The sequence below is a fragment of the Cryptomeria japonica genome, chromosome 1 (genome assembly GCF_030272615.1).
Source record: "Cryptomeria japonica chromosome 1, Sugi_1.0, whole genome shotgun sequence".
Classification (NCBI taxonomy): Eukaryota; Viridiplantae; Streptophyta; class Pinopsida; order Cupressales; family Cupressaceae; genus Cryptomeria; species Cryptomeria japonica.
This window is the reverse complement of record NC_081405.1, coordinates 189,472,048-189,489,905: the sequence shown is the minus strand read 5'-3', so window position 1 is coordinate 189,489,905 and position 17,858 is coordinate 189,472,048. Positions and strand designations below refer to the sequence as shown.

The window sequence follows — 17,858 nt, the reverse complement described above, 5'->3', positions numbered from 1 at the left end:
TTGTATCAGAAACAACCTTCAGAGGTGGAGAGCGATCCTCTGCCCCCTCAAAGGCCTCAGCACTTGAGACTTGAGAGATTGGTTGAACCTGCAAGGATGCCATTCCTGATACCGGGGAGCAGCTTTCCATCTCCACTGATTGCACAGAGGAGGTTAGTTTCAGTAGAGGGGGAGACCTCGAGGGACTCAACCTCTTTGGTGGGATGAGAGAATCAGATGATGAAATATTTGCAAGTCCAAGCTGACCCTTCTGAGGGGGCAACTCACTAATTTCGCCTTCTTCCAGATCTCGATCCCTAAGCATTGAATCAACTATAGGTGGATTAATAGTTGGCAGTGGGGGGAGAAGGGAGAAAGAGGACTTGACAAGGGAGCTATTGGGATAGGAATGAGGGCATGGGTTCTCTAAAGGATCAGGGGTGTGATGATTAAGGTTAATTTTAGCCATATGGCCTTCAAAGGTAAAACCCCCTCCTTCCACAAATCTGAATGAGGCGCCATCATGCTGGAGAAACGATCTAGGGAGAGGCTTCTCAAAAGGGATCTTCCTTGGAATAATATCTTTGAAAGAGCCATTAAAAAAGGGTAATTCTAGGGTTAAACTATAATTATCGAATTTCAGCATAATGGGCTCTAAAGATTTAATGTTTATATTCATGTTGACAATAAGAAGTTGATTAAAGAAGCTAAGGGCTGATTTTTTAACTTCTACAAATTTACCAATTTTATTACCTATTAATCTTAAAAAATCATTATTTTGCAATTCTACAGGAAATTTTTCCAATAAAATTGCTCTATTAACCATGCAGGAATTTAATTGAGATGGGAGAAAGAGGGGTTGCCATTCCCAGCAATCAAACCCAAGACCCTTGAATGTTAATATGTCCCCATTAAGCAATCTATTTCTTAAACCTTGATTACTACATTCAATAGCAAGGAAATTATCAGGAAGGATGTCGATTTTTACCTGGTTATTGAAAGATGAAGACAACCAGTTAGCAATTAGTTCTGACGGGATCTCCCAACCTTTCCATTGAGCAAAGATCGTGCACTCATTGCAATGCATTTGATACCTGGCCTGAGTTTGGGTATCAATTTCAATGACCAACCCATTTGAAGTGTTTGGAGGATTCGAAGGTAAATCCGTCTTAGGATGCTTTACTTCCTTTGAATTTTGATGATTCATGATAGAATGGCGACCTAGGGTTTCCATACCCTTTGTTAATTTAACCGAGGAATTTCGTGTAGGGAAAGAATTTTGAGCAAAGGAGCTTTTTGGATGGTTAGGTTTTACAGAACTCTCCTCCCGATAGTGATTGGAATTCCAGTTGTGCCAATTTGGTTGCCCTAATGCCCTTTTATTTCTGTGACTCACCATTTGCCAGTCCCGATCCCAACCCTCGCAGGGAAGAGGGGGAGCCCTAACCGTGACAATCAGAGAATATTTTGTTTTTGCAAAGAAGGCCTCTTGTTCATGGGTTCGTGATATAATCATACTAAGATCCTCAGCCCAGTTGTCGATGCTTTGCATCGATTTTTCGCATGCAGAGCCATTTTTATTTATTATAATTATATTTATTATTTTATATTATATAATATATGTTATTTAAAACTAATGTATATAAATTTCAAAGAATTAATTAATAATTAGAACAAATTTTAATTGAGTGTTAACTAATTATGATCTTAATAATATTTAATATAATATAAAATATACTATATATAATTTTAATTTACTTTTTAAATAACATATTTAATAAAAAATATTACATATAAATATATAGTCAGTATATAATATTTTTTATTTAATACAAATTTCACACATATATTATAATAATATTAATTATTGTGTATAATATTTGATATAAATTTTATATTTTATATAATGTAAATTATTATATTTAAAAATATTATATCACAGACTATATTTAATATAGTGTATATTATTAAATTTATTTTTTTAAATAATACTACAACTATGTTTAATTTATATATAATTAATATTATAATCATAGTGTAGAGGGGCTACCTCCTTTAACTTGGCTTCCATGGTTATCCAAACTTTGTTCTTGCAGCAATATGAAATGCTTTCACAAGCTGGAATATGATGCATTAATACTGTTTTTCAGCAGCCAATCGTAAATATGGTTTTTGAATCGAGTGTTCTTTCATTTCTTTATTGACTTAAAGCTTTATTACTGTGTATGAACTCGTGTATTTATCTCGTCTCAGAGTGTGTCGTCCAAGGGATTGAATCTCTGTTTTCTGACGCTAATATTGGCGTCGACCGAGTGCGAAAATTATGTCCAAGGGGTCGTGGTCGATTCATTATTTTAATGCCCGTACGCTGTTGAATCCTTTTATGGCTGTATCTGTCAAGCTCAGAGCACAACTCACCCACTCCACTCACACTCTTTCCAAAAAAGCTTCACCGTAAATAATCTTAAATGTACTTTTATAATGTGCCAAGACTTTACCTTGTAACTAGGAATTTTTAAAAAAATCTATTTAAAATATGTGAGATATGTACAATAAATTCATTTGAAAGCTTGTCTAGTAGTTTCATTCAAAACTATTTTATTTTGCTATGACAAATTAATAAATATTAATCAATTTGATCAAATATTATAAAAGAAAATTGAAATAGTTTCTTTTATATATCTTTAGAATTTTATAATCTACATCAACATGGAATAACTTTGTTATGGCTGCTCTAAGACCCTTTAAATAAAGGGAGGTCACAAGTTTGAATCTTGTTGAAATACAATAAGCTGTTTCTTGAATTGTAAATTAAGATGACATATATTATAAGTCATATAGACCCAAATACAGATTGTCTGAAACTGTAGATTTTAAAATTACTTAACTATGGATAGTCTTCGAATCTCCCACCCACACAAATAGTAAGAAAGATAAGCAGTAAAATCTCTGATTCCACAGTTTTATTGTATTGTTAAGACATTAGAATAAAAGACAACTGAAGCTTCTCAATTAAAAAATAGTAATATTAGATCAAAACCTCTGTGCAAAAAACAATCTGATAATATTTTATATTCCGTGTATCCATTGCACAATTGCTAGTTTAATTTCTCTGTATTTTCCTACAAACCCTTACATCTCCTAACAATACAAATGCTAAATTTATGAGGCTTTTTTCTGGGAATCTTCCATGCTATTTTTATTAAATCTACATATCAGCGCTCAATTTTAATGAAAAATATTTGAAGATGTTGTCACTCTATTTTTAAAGGTATCGTATATTTTAATGGAATTTTTTATGCTTTTTTCCCGGGCCCCAATGATGTGTAATGAATGCATTTAAGAGCATTGACTGTTTGACGTTTGAAAACGTGCGAGGGTAAAGGATACGATTTCCTCTGCCTAAAAGGCAGACTTGTGGGGTTGAGGCGGCCGTGGAGGAATCCAAGCGGAATATGCCGAGACCCAAAGTCTTACGGCACTGGCTACGCAGCGGACAAAACGGCCCGCCCATACCATGCCTTCTCTTTTCCATGTCCCATGTCATACGGAAACGTCTATCCAGCATCCATATTGTATCATTGATCATATTTAATAATTAATTGAAAAATAAACATCTGTTCTATTTTAATTATTAATTAATTAAAAAAATGATCAATGGTACAATATGGGTGCTGCATAGATAGAGGTATGCCATACTACTGGATTATGCGCAGGGGTATAAGTCTTGATGGGCATTAAAATTTTATTTTTATTATTAACCTTTAATGTTTTAATTTATATTGTTTTAAGTTTTACCAGTTTAACTTCTTTTAAAATTTTATTTTTATTGTTTATGTTTTTATGCTTTTTTTTGTTTTTTTTTATTGTTTTTTTTTTTATTAAATTATTATTTTAATAATAAATTATATATTTAAGTTTTTTATTTTTATTTATTTTAATACAATTGTATTATAATATATAATTATGTGATTTTAATATATATGTAAATTTTAATATCATTATTTTATAACTTTTTAAAATACATTAGGTAAATAATAGTTTAATTTTTAAATTATATATTTATTTATTTAATAATAAGTCATATGTTTAATTTTTAATGTTAATTTGTATTTATTTATTTTAATAGTTATTATGAAACATCCATAATATATTGTGTTTTTAAGATATATATTAATTTAAAATTTTAATAATATTATTATTTTATTTTTAAAAATTACGTATTAAAAACATTAAAAGTAAGAAGTTCTTAATAAGTATAATTGTTTTTGAATTTATATATATAAATGTTATAATCATATATTATATGTTTAATTATTCTAAAAATATTAAGAATAAAAGAAGATTGAACTTTAGAAGATGTCATTCTTGAGGGAAAATTACACATAAGTAAAAATTGCACATAAGTGAAAATTTAATTCAAACTATAACTTTTTGCTGAATGTATATAAATTACACACAAGTAAAAAAATTAAATTCAAACTATGTAAATATTGTATATAGATTAAAAATTTAAAATATATTTATTCAGAATTTGATTTGATAGGTTTATTTTTGGTGAATGTTTAATATTGGAAGATTGAACTTTAGAAGATGTCATTCTTAAGGGAAAATTACACAAGTCAAAATTTCACATAAGTAAAAATTTAATTCAAACTATAACTTTTTGCTCAAATTTACAGTAGAATGTATATAAATTACACAAGTTAAAAATTTTAATTTGATAGATATATTTTTAGTGAATGTTTAATAAAACATAAAAAATAAAAACAAAATTTTAAAAGAAGTTAAACAAGTAAAACTTAAAACAATATAAATTAAAACATTAAAGGTTAATAATAAAAATAAAATTTTAATGCCCATCAAGACTTATACCCTGTGCATAGTCCAGTACGGTGATGTACAGTTTGATTGGACCGTTTGAGGGACAGGCGCCGTATGGCATGGGGCATGGAAAAGGGAAGGCATGGCATGGGTGGGCCGTTTTGTCCGTTGCGTAGCCATGGGTACGCAGGGAACAAAACAGTCCACCCCATGCCATGCCTTCCCTTCTCCATGCCCCCATGCCATGACGCTACTGTCCAATCAAACTGTCCCGTCAGAAGCTCCGCCCCCAAAATTCGTATTGTCATGTGCCCTCCACTTATTTTAATATCTTTTTAATTTATTATATGTATATTTAGTAGTTACATTAGTAATATAATAAATTAAAAGTTGATTATATATTTAGATTTTTTTAATAATGTTATATGTTTTTTTATTTTTTTATTTCTATTTATTTTAATAAAAATCATATTATAATATATATAATATGTAATTGATGATTTTAAGATATATGTATTATATAGAAATTTTAATAATATTATTTTTTAATTTTTTACATACATATAAATAGGTAAATAATAGTTTATTTTTAAGTGAAATATTTTTAACTAAGTTATACATATTTAAGTTAAAAAATATTATCAAATTTACTAAAACTAAAAATAAAAGTAATTAACTAACTTTCTTAGTTAAAAATATTTTAAAAATTTACTAAAAGTAAAAATATGTGTAATTAAGTAAAAATATGTGTAACTAATATACAAATTTAACATATATTAAAAAAAATATTAATATAACTTAAAAATAAAAGTAAAATATGTGTAACCAATGTAAAATTTTAGCATCCATAATATATAACTAATTAAGTGATTTTAACATATGTAAGTTAAAATTAATGCTTAGTTAGACATATTTAAGTTAAAAAAAAATCAAAAAATTAACTAAAAGTAAAAATAAAAGTAACTAAGTTACTTAGTTAAAAATATTTAACTAAGTTACACATATTTAAGTTAAAAAATATCAAAAAATTTACTAAAACTAAAAATAAAAGGAACTAAGTAATTAAGTAATTAAGTTAGTTAAAAATATTTAACTAAGTTACACATTTTTTATATTTTGTAAAGGTTCTTTTTAATTATATTTTACTTTTATTTTTAAGTTATATTAATAATTTTTTTAACATATATGTTAAAATTTTATATTAGTTACACATATTTTTACTTAATTACACTTTTTTACTTTTATTTTTTAAATTAAATTTATTATTGAAAAACATATATATAATTTAAAAATTAAACTATTATTTACCTAATGTATTTTAAAAAGTTAAAAAATAATGCTATTAAAATTTACATATATGTTAAAATCACATAATTATTTATTATAATACAATTATATTAAAATAAACAAAAATAAAAAATTTAAATATATAACTTATTATTAAAATAATAATTTAATAAAAATAAAACAATAAAAAGAAAAATAAATAAAACATAAAAGAATAAACAATAAAAATAAAATTTTAAAAGAAGTTAAACGAGTAAAACTTAAAACATTAAAGGTAAATAATAAAAATTAAAAAAATTTAAACATATAACTATTTATTTAAAAATTTAATAAAATATATATATATATATATATATATATTATTTTATTAATATAATTAAAAAGCATAATAAACAAAAAATTATAAAGAAATATATTAATATAAATTATTTTAGTTGAGAAAAAGAACGAATAAGATTTGGCGGTTGACATTAAATATCCCATCTGATTCACTTCACGACAAGCTACCTTGGAAAGCGTTCTGGTGGAGGTTGTACGTCCACGTAGCAAGACCGATGTGGGATGGGCGATGTGCGATGGCATGGGATGAAGGGAAGGCATGGCAGGGGGCGGGCCATTTTGTCCACTGGGTAGCATAAGCGCAATGTAAACCCTGCTATAAATACGTCAGCTTATACCTAAATTTTATGGTATGATGGCCGCATTTCTATTTTTTTAAATTCTAGAATCAAAGAATCTTGTTACATGACTTTTTTTTCTTATTGTGTCCCTCGCAATTATGTATAGGGGAAGAGTACCAGTAGCCGTCATAGTTAATTTTGTGCACCCAAAGATCTTAAACAGTACATCGGATTTTGATTTTTTTTTAGTTGTCTTCGTATGCGACTCAATTGCTTATAGCTATTGATCTGGCTTCTGGGTAGTAACGATGCACATTGTGGAATCAGTTATGCACACAAAGGTCAAAAAGTACACATTTCAAAGAGTCCCCTGATACCTAAATAAAGATGTTCCAGCAATCATCAACTCAAAATCACTAGTACTTGTTGACAAATGTCCCAATAGTGGTGCACAAATGTTCCAATAGTGGTGCACAAATGGGCCAATTATGAACAAAAAATTACAAAAAATGATCGGCTATTGATACAAAACAAATTTATTAATGGTGTTTTCACTATGACGGCTATTGGGGGTCCAACATGAAAATAAGGTGACGAATATTAGAACTATGTTATCTATTGGTGTTCTTCCCCTATCTTTTGCTCTACATATAGAAACATATATTACACTACTTTCAAATGATCTTTCTAAGCTCAACCAAATCTTCCTCATTTTACAATTTGTCATTTCTATACATATTCAATTTTGTTGTGAAGAGAGTCTTTCTCACATATTCTCACTTAAAATGTAAAGGGCACATGACAACTCTAACAACATTAACAAGCAAGATTAATTGTGGGAGGCTTGAATTGTTCCATCATAGAGTTGAACTTGAATATAAATGCTTACTACTAATAAAAAGAAAAAAGAGGATTCAACCCAAAATTTTAGATCTTTAACTCAAGCATACAAATGTTTCCACTCTTATCACACTTTCTTGTGCCATATCTATTGTGGATTACAAATGATGTTGTTTTTATCTCTTTGATAAAAAATGCATAGATAGATTCAAATGGATTATGGTTTGTGCTTTTTTACTTTATTGTAACTTAGATACGTCTGTAAAGCTCAAGCATGAAGATGTGTGATTCTTTCTAATATTTGTAAACTTTGCACCTAGCATGATGGCCACAATGAGTAAGCGACATGAATTTAGATGTTTCATCGGTTTGAAATTGTCTACACTTTAAATATTGATAACAAACACAACTAATTTTCAAGAAAAAAAATTTAAACAAGTAGAGTTGTTTCCAAACTTGACATGTTCTCTTTATCAATTGAAACTTGAATGATATTGTAATACAAAGAATAACTACTCGATGTAGCTTGTGGCCACTAATACAACACTTTAGTATACAAATGATCTTAAGGTATTTGCACGCAACATTAACCATAGTTAGAAAAAATAGATACATGGCCCACAAGTCTATATATCACCATGTCATTTCAACTCTTTTAAATAGTTTCCAATCAACTCTTTTAAATGCTTCATTCTAAATATAATAGGTAGGAACTGAAACATCGTATCAATCATCCAAGATATAATTTAGAAGTCGTAAGGAACTTACATGTCGGCGGAGGGCAGCTGCATCTTCGCGACGGATAAAAGAGATTTTCTAAACAGCTTGTAACCTATGGCACCGTAACCTATCGCCACACCCTACATCATACGTTTTCCGGTCTCTCTTCCTGATCTCATCACGATGTCGTCATTCTCTATTTTAAATGCATTTATTCAATTAAAAACGACGTCTTTCTGAATTATATGTTTTGTAAAGATGGCGACTATACTTTTTAAAAGATGCATCATGAATGCATTTAAGATCATTTAATTGCTTTGACAATTGAAAACGTTCGAGGATAAGGATAAGACTTCTTCTCGTGATAAAACAGAGTTAGTGGGGTGAGGCGGCCGCGGAGGAATATGCCGATGCGCATACAAGGTCTTACTTCATTTGATTCTAGGAGGCGTGTCAGAAGCGTATTAGAAATCCTATAAATAGGCGACTTTGTAGCTTCCTGAGTAAGCATTTCAATTGCAATACCAAAATGGCAAAGTTTAGGGTTTTGGTTTGTTTAATAGTCGCTTTGGTTGTAGTGAGCACACCTGCATTTGCTGAGAACTGCGGGTCGCAAGTAGGCGGAGCCGTGTGCCCAAGCGGTCTGTGCTGCAGCCAGTATGGATGGTGTGGTGACACTCCTGCACATTGCCAAGTGCCTGGTTGCCAAAGCCAGTGTGGAGGAGGATCCGGACCATCCCCTTCTGGTCAAGGTGTGGCTTCCATTATTACTGAAAATGTCTTCAATGAAATGTTCAAGCACAGAAACGATGCGGGTTGCACGGGGAACAACTTCTTCAATTACAATGCCTTCATTGCAGCAGCCAATGCCTTCAACGGCTTTGGAACCACCGGCGATGTCACCGTTCAGAAAAGAGAGCTCGCTGCTTTCTTCGCCCAAACATCCCATGAAACCACTGGTAACTAAACTAATCGCCTTTCAAAGTTGTTTAATTTCCTACTTTATTCATTCGTAACCACTGGTTACATTGATGTTAACACAAGCAAGCGTATGAACAGGTGGGTGGGCAACTGCCCCAGATGGTCCATACGCTTGGGGGTACTGCTTCCTCACAGAGAGAGCTGGCGGAACATACTGTGGCAATCAGGCTCCCTGCAATCCTAACAAGCAATATTATGGCAGGGGGCCAATTCAGCTAACATGGTATACAATTTTCTGTATCTTCATTTTATTTTTTATATTTATACTTCTATCTAAACCTTATAATTTATGTGGGTATTGAGTTATATAGTATAATTTATGTGGGTATTGAGCAGGAACTATAAATATATAGTATAAATTATGTGGGTATTGAGCAGGAACTATAATTATATAGCGGCTGGGAGCGCAATAGGATTCGACGGACTGAACGACCCAGATATTGTTGCTCGAGACTCCACGATCTCGTTTAAGACGGCGATCTGGTTCTGGATGACTGCGCAGTCTCCCAAACCGTCGTGCCATGAGGTCATTACGGGCAGCTGGACGCCGTCGGGAAGCGATAACGCGGCGGGTAGAGTTGCCGGATATGGAATGCTGACCAATATAATAAACGGAGGGCTGGAATGTGGAATAGGCTTCGATACCAGGGTGGAGGATCGAATAGGGTTCTACAAGAGGTATTGTGATATATTGGGGGTAAACTATGGGCCTAATCTGGACTGCTATAACCAGAGGCCTTACACCGTGGCCCTACCCACACAAGAACAATCCCCAATTATCCAAACGGTCGTGTGAAAGCCCTTTTTGTATCTACTTTATAATCTGTGTGTGAATCTTTGGCATTTGGGATCCAAACCTCAGAGCCAAAGAAAGAATAGGTGTAATAAAATGCCAACAGTATAATAATCGCTCTATTTCTCTGTGGATCTTCGAACTGTAAGCACTCAGGAACCGTGTCTTGTTTCTGGTTTTTGGAATGGAAGATGGGTTTTGCTTTTACAAAGCCTGATTTTCGGCTGCTTTATTTACTTGACATGTTTTGAATTAGTATTTCAAGCTCGGTGTGCATTTTAAATAATACGTTGATAACGTGATTCGATCATATCTTGCTTTATTATTTTATAGTATAAGGTAATTTGACTGCCCTTTAAAATTATTGAATAAAGACTTTAGAAGTAACTGTCCTTTAACTCGACTAACTTGTCGGGGAATTCCACTATGGATATGGATATGAATCTTTTTATAGTCTATTCTCGTTGTGATCTATTTAGCAATTTCATTTTTTTATGGATATGGATATGAATTCTTTTTATAGTCTACTGTTGTTGTGATTTATTTAGCAATTCCATTTCTTTGTGGATATGGATATAGATATGGATATGGATATAGTCTATGTTATCGGTTATTTGTTTATGAGTTTATAGATGGTTTATTGTAATATGAGACTACTCGATGGACATGTATCATAGTAGTGAATATATATCTTTTATACCGTAGAGAAGATTGGTAGGATTTCGAAAAAAAAATAAAAATTGAATTCTTTTGATTTTATAATATCAAATAAAACAATCATAATTGTAAACACCTAAAATTATCCTACTTAATTAATTATTTTTTTTTAATTTTTTCTTAAGTTTTATATTAATTAAATAGATTTTAATTTATTTAATTAATTCATTTATCCTCTTTTAGCCTTTCCCTATTTAAATAAATAGTTTTATTTATTTAAATTATCTTTTTCTTAAATTAAATTAATATTTTATTTATTTAATTGGCCCCACTTCTTCTATTAATTAAATAAATTTTCATTTATTTAATTAATTTATTAGCTTTTTCCTTCAATGGCACAACTCATTTATTTTACCTACCCCCTTTATATTTTATTATTTCCTCTACCTAACCTTTAATCCTAGTCGACCATTTATCCTTTTACCTCTTAATCTTATCCTTTTATTTCTAAGGTGCCTTATATATAAGAGGATACTCTCATCATTATCAACCCTAATAAGCAATCTAATCAATCAACAATCTAACACTTTATGTGATCAATCAACCTTCTTGGGATCAAGCGACTTCACAACGATAATCTATTCTTTGTTGAGTTTTTGTGCGTATACAAAATCTGAGAGCAAATATATCAAACAAGATCAATGGAGATAGGAGACAATGGAGATCAAACCCTACTTGGCATGTGAATGGTATTAATTTTTCAATTTGTTAATTTGCATGTTCTGAGATTTCTTCATTAGTGTATGGTGAATGTTTTATTATAGAAATAGGATTGTTTGTGGTTGGATCTTTGTGGTTTTGCAATAGTTTTTCATCATCATTTTTCACCTCAAACAATAAGAATTATACAAGCAATTATAACTTAGTCATTAGAATTGCAAGAGAGATGTGTAAAGTTACATAAACTAAATATAAACACTTTTTTTAATGTCAAATAAGCGTAGATGTAGCACTATCAATATCAATGTAGTGAACCTATTTCACTTTAAACATCTATAGTTTTATATTATAAATTTTATATTTTTTACAATAGCTTTTTCTAATTTAAATTTAAATTTAAATTTGTAATTAAGTTCAATAAAAACACTTTGTCATTCAATAATATAATCAAAATTATGTATATATATCTTATGAAACATATCATGAATTTTAAAATGAAAAGCTAATGTTGGTCTATATGTTTCATTTACTATATTTTATTTTAGCATTTTACACACTCATTAAATCTCTTATCGCGCGTGTGTGTAACTTTAATATAAAATTTACAAAAAGTATTATCACGTGTTCACATAACACTTACCTATTTAATGGCATGTGTATCTCATTCTATTTACTCAAATTATATTTTAAGATGATAGTCGTGCATTCCAAACTCCGTGAATATTCTATTTCCTATACCAAATGCAATTGAATGAAAATAATTACATAATTATCCTTCAACAAAATTTATATATGCATTTTTTTAATATGTAAGTTCATATACAATTATTGAAACAAAGCTTCAAGGTAGTTTTTGAATCCAACAAGGATGTAATAGTTCAAATAGATTGTTTTTATCAATAGGGTGTTTGTGATATCTAATCTAATCAACACATCTTTCAACATATGTCGTCTTGTCATAAATTCATATGTAATTAATACCATGATATAACATCCAATGATATATTTTATATACAATACTTTATAAGACATAACATATTGGGTTGATCAAGTCTAATAACAAAGAACACTAAAAATAAAGCAATCTTACTAGGCATCTTAACAATAATAGAACAATAGTAAACTGTTATCACTCATGGATAATTTTTAGAACACTTTTAAATTCATGTAAAACACATTTATACTAATATTTTTAATATTAGAGGTTTTCTCTCCCCCTATAAAAATTTGGCATGTCTCCATGTCGGAGCCTATTAGAAAACTATTAAATTTCACATCTTATAAAATAATGGTTTTGATCATTTGAATATTTTAGTATTACCTAGTTCCAAGATGTGAATTTAATGATCTTTATATATCTATATATGGGGGTTGTAAGCCCATAATGTAACTTATGTTAAACAAATGTAGATGTAAAGCTTTTATTTTTAACTAACAAGCATAATAATATTGTTTCTTGTAAAAGAATAAAATTTGTACAGATATACAAACTTAATCATTTGAAAGACTAACTCATTAACTCTTTTTTTTTTAGGCGACTTCCTTGTATGAGAGAATATTAGCCAAATATAGACAAGTAATAAACTTAATACTACTAAAGTTTCATCTTCCAAAGAACAACATGTCTACCATAGTAATATTACTACACCATACATATCAATGCTGAAATATCACCTTGAGAACTTAAACCTAGATTTGTGCAATTGTTACACACCTCTTATAATACAGTTGCTATTTTCCTTTCTTGCATAATAATTTTGAGGTGAATGTATGCTCTGTTATGTGATTGCATAATTAGATGCTTAAATAAGTTTTCATTGGAATAATGAATATTTGACTCAAATAATCAACAATGTAATTAATGCTTTGATATTTGTATATTTGAACTCGCAAACATCATGCACATGGCCAACTGATATCTCTTGCCAAGAGTAGGATATGGATTTGGATAGACTGATGAAAATGGGAAGGATGCATCCCAATGGGTAGGTGATGGGTTTGGATAGACTGCCAGACATGGGAAGGATGCATCCCAATGGGCAAAGTGTGGATAGATTGATGGGAGGCAATTGATAGGTTGGTTGTGCAAGGTGTGTAGATGGGAGGATTGCCACTTGGATTTTATTAGCATGGTATGGATGAGTGTTTAGATTATGTGCAAGTCAATATAAGCTCAAGAAAAGCTCAGTTTTGATGCGGAAAAGTTTAGTGTGATGGGGATCATAAATGGATTGGATAATATGGAAGAAGATTAATGATTGAATAGGATTGGATGGGATGGGGAATGTGATTGGATTGGATTGGATGAGATGGGGAATACAATTGAATATGATAGGATTTGATTGTGGATATAAGATAAATGGATTGGAACCAATGACAAGGAAGAACCAAGGTTTGGTAAAATGATGGATGAATGGAGGGAGATATTGTTTGGATAGGAGATAGATGGATTGAGCAGATGGATATAGATATGATATGGAGGAATAAAGGATGGAGGGTAGGATGATGGAGACCCAAGGACTATGCTGCAAAGGAGTGGAATGCCCCACACTAAAGGTAGTGGAATTAAGGATGGGAGGATGGTGGATAAAGATGTATGAGATGGAAGGATAATATGTAATGGATATGGATGGTAGAGGAATTAAGGCTTGTGTGTTCCAAAGCATGCATGAACATTATTTTGCCTCTAACATGATCAAGACCAAAGGTAAGAATGGCTGATGCATTTGGATAGGGTGAGGGATATGAGATGGAGGATATGGATAGGATATTCAAGATCAAATATATGAAAGGAGGATGAACGTAGATAGGATGCAGATAAAAGATAAGGAATGTGGATGATAGGATGGCATGGATGAAGCTTTCCCCCAAGTGTGTAGAGTGCAAGAGGATGAGGGGATTACACATGATGCTTGTTTACCAAGTTTTCATCATGGTACTTACCCAGCGCACCACAAGAAGTGGTTTTCACCATTAAATGGATTTTTATTTTATTTTTTATTTTTTTGAAATAGTTTGGATGGATAAGGATGAGGATAAGTGGATGTGGAAGATAGTGGATGTGTGAAGGAGGAAGGGAGGACTCAAGCATATAGTTCCATGGATAGTATCCCTCAATGCTTCTTTGAATTGGGGGTATTCTCATAGATGTTGTTAGAAATAGATGAGGATATGGAATGGATGAAATATGGATGGGATAAGGATTTAAGGAAAATTTTGAATTAAAGGGACATGATTATAAAAATGAATGTTGGATAATGGATGGGGTTTTGAAAAACTTGTGAAAGATCAACATTGGCACACACCTTGAAGGGTGGTGGAGTGGTGGAGGAGGGGGTTTTTAATTAGATGGAGGATAAAATTTGGATTTTGGGAAATGTGGGCCCAAAATAGATGAAGGGGGTGATGCACATAAGATAGTGGATTTTGAGACGTAAGGACCCAAAATGGATTTTGAAAATGGGGGATCAGAGGACTTATGAGTGGAGGGAGCTTTTGGATTAATAAGTTTGAATGCCAATTTGGATTTTACTTTGAGATGCATCTCTTCTATGAGTAGTTCAGGAATCCACATAGTTTTTGATTTTTTCTTTTGGGGCCTTTGTGACCTTTTGGATTTTTCTTTCTTTTGGATCATATTTTTCTTTTCTTGAGCATGTGTTTTTGAGGGGACATGTTGATCCTTTGATTTTTGTGGATTCTTGACTTTATGCATTTTAGATTTGGCATCCAAAATGCTTCCAATAGCAATGATACGGGTGTATGAGGATGGATGGATTAGGGATTTTATGGATGGTGAGATGATGGAGGGAAAGTGTTGGGAGGGATTCAATGATGTATGCCTTTGTTGTTCTTGCTTAGGGATTATTTGAGGTGATGGAGTGGTGGATGCAGGGATGTAAGGACCCAAAATGGATGGAAGGAATGGAGGATTTAGATTTGGAACATAGGGTCCTAAGATGGATATGGATGATGGGGGATGGTGGGATTTTAATTTATATGAAGGGCTTTTGGATTTAGGAGGAATAGGAGATATACCAACATCTTGATTGTTTCTTTTCCCAATAGGATACTTATTATTTTGGAAACAAGATGCGAGTCCATTTTGAGTCGGATGAGATGTGGAAGGGATTGTAAGCTCTTGGGGGAAACCAAAGTGGATGAAGGTGGAAGGGCCAAGTTGATAGGTATGGGATTCATGGATAACTTGGCTAGGGGTGTTGGGACCTTGTGGAGGACTAGGATCGTACGGAGTATTATGATCATGTGTGGGATTAGGATTGTGAGATGGAGGGGAAGGAATATTTTGATCTTGACTTGGGAGAGGAACATGTGGTGGAGTGGGAGATACTATTGGGTCTTGAGATGGAAGAGGACCATGCGATGGAGGGAGAGGATTGGATGTAGGGATCATATGATCATGAGAGGAAGTGGAGGGGATGATATCATCAGATGGAGTGGAGGGTAAAAAAGGATTTTGAGATGGAGAGGTATCATGAGATAGATGAATGCTTTGATCTTGAGTTGAAGAGAAATTTATGCTAGCATGTGTTGGAACAAGCTATTGCCATGTTTGGAGTTGTGGGGATTGTATGATGGATGAGAATATGGAAGCTTCGACTTGGGTAGATGGAGGGATGGTGTTATCATGAAGATGGGGGGATTGAGGTTCGTCTTGATTTGGAGGTGATGGAGGTGGATGACTTGAGGAGTTTTGGCAACTTTGATTCGAAGTGGGGATTTTATCTCCTTTGCTAGCATGATTTGGATAGGATTGGACTTGGAGGATGGGGATGATGCAAATTTTGGAGGATTAGGATTGTGTGGAGGTTTGGTATTAGATGGAGGATTGGGATTATGGATTGGGGGAGAAGATGGAGGTATATATATTGGATCGAATGGGTATGTGGATGAGGGATAATATGAAGACATGGATGGGGAATAAGATGGATTTCCCTTGTCAAAGGTAGAGGAAGGATAAGGAATATAAGATGGATTATTGGGATTGAATATAATTTGGTGAGATGGAATTGATGAAGATAGGGTAGATGGATTGGGGGTTATGGGATTGACTTGGTAAGTGGATTGGGGTGGGAGACATGACTAGGTGGAAGTTGGATAGAATTGAGGCATGCATGAGTTGGATGGGCATGGTTGAGGTGGTTCATGAACTTCCATGAGCATTTTCTCATACCAAGCCTTGAATTTTGGATGTGAACTTTGGGTAGCCATGTGAGAAAGGTGGTGGCGTTGGATGAAGATGAGGACTAGGACTTAGCAAATTCGGATTGGGTTGAGGATTGATTGGATTCGATTTGATTTTTTTGGATTGGATTGGGCTTGATTTGATTGGATTTGATTGGATTGGGTTTGATTTGATTGGATTGGTCCTTGGATTAGGACAAGATTGATTTGGATTAGGATGACATCTTAGCCCCTAGATTAGGAATTGGATGGGAATTGATGATGTGGACCACAAGCAAGGTGACAACCAATCTAGGTAAAATTTAGACCTTTGCAATTGATCAAACATTCTTCTACCTAGGGTAGCCTTACGTTCCTAAGTAAAAGAGGGTAAAAGGATTAGGGTTTTGATCAACCCAAAATGATTAAGAAAAGGTACTTGGGGGAGATCCTTTCCCAAGCACAAGAGCCAACTGATAATCGATTATTGATTGAAGATAAAGGTCTAAATCAAACTTTCACAAAGTGTTGACCTTAGGATGAGGTTGATTTGATTGATTGACTAGGTAATTTGATTGAATTGGTTGATTAGGATCGATTGGGATTTTGGAAATTTAATTAGGTTAATGTGCTAAGTCCTTGAGGATGGAATGAAAATGATTGTGGAAGAATGGATTGATGGTATGAAGAGGAAGGGGAAGGTTACCCCAAATTGGATTAATGATAGAATAGAGATATTGGTTGGGGATTGATGATTGTTTAGATGGATGAAAATGGATTAGGGATTTGATTTGCATGAAGATGAGGGAAATAGGGATTTGATAATTTGACAAAGTGGAATTTGAAGGGGTAGTGTTTTATACTAATTCTACTCTTGGCAAGAAGACATAGAAAACACATTAGCCATTGATGCAAATAGAGACTCCAAGCACAACATGCTATCCTAGGAAGTTGACTGAGGAGGAAAACCTTTTTCTTGATGACTCAAGTACACACCCAATAGCTAATCAGAATATGGTTGTTGAGTCTCACGCAATGGATCCTCAAAATTGTACTAGCTGACTATAAACGCTAATGGGGGCACAATATGACAAGTCTCTTGGGGGAGTTACTATCTCCCTTGCACAAAGATTATCCACCTTTCGAAGGTGAACCAAGTAGCTTCTATTCCTAGTGTTCTTAGTAAGGTTTCATGTTCGAAGACTATCCTTTGTAGTCACGCAAGAATGATTCAGGCCTATAGCCCAACAAAG

The 17,858-nt window shown here is 32.4% G+C and overlaps 1 protein-coding gene across 1 annotated transcript; it reads left to right on the top strand.

The window, feature by feature from the left end:
* Positions 1-8,602: 8,602 nt before the first annotated feature.
* Positions 8,603-10,276, top strand: LOC131070114 (endochitinase). Its single transcript, XM_058005633.1, has 3 exons — positions 8,603-9,229; positions 9,330-9,474; positions 9,630-10,276. The coding sequence occupies exons 1-3, from the start codon at positions 8,800-8,802 to the stop codon at positions 10,045-10,047; spliced, it is 993 nt and encodes a 330-aa protein (XP_057861616.1). The 5' UTR covers positions 8,603-8,799; the 3' UTR covers positions 10,048-10,276.
* Positions 10,277-17,858: the final 7,582 nt, after the last annotated feature.

Coding starts and splice junctions, on each gene's coding strand:
- LOC131070114 (XM_058005633.1), top strand. CDS start 8,800: ATGGCAAAGTTTAGGGTTTTGGTTTGTTTAATAGTCGCTTTGGTTGTA. Junction 9,230..9,329: donor AACATCCCATGAAACCACTG/GTAACTAAACTA, acceptor GCGTATGAACAG/GTGGGTGGGCAACTGCCCCA. Junction 9,475..9,629: donor GGGCCAATTCAGCTAACATG/GTATACAATTTT, acceptor GGTATTGAGCAG/GAACTATAATTATATAGCGG.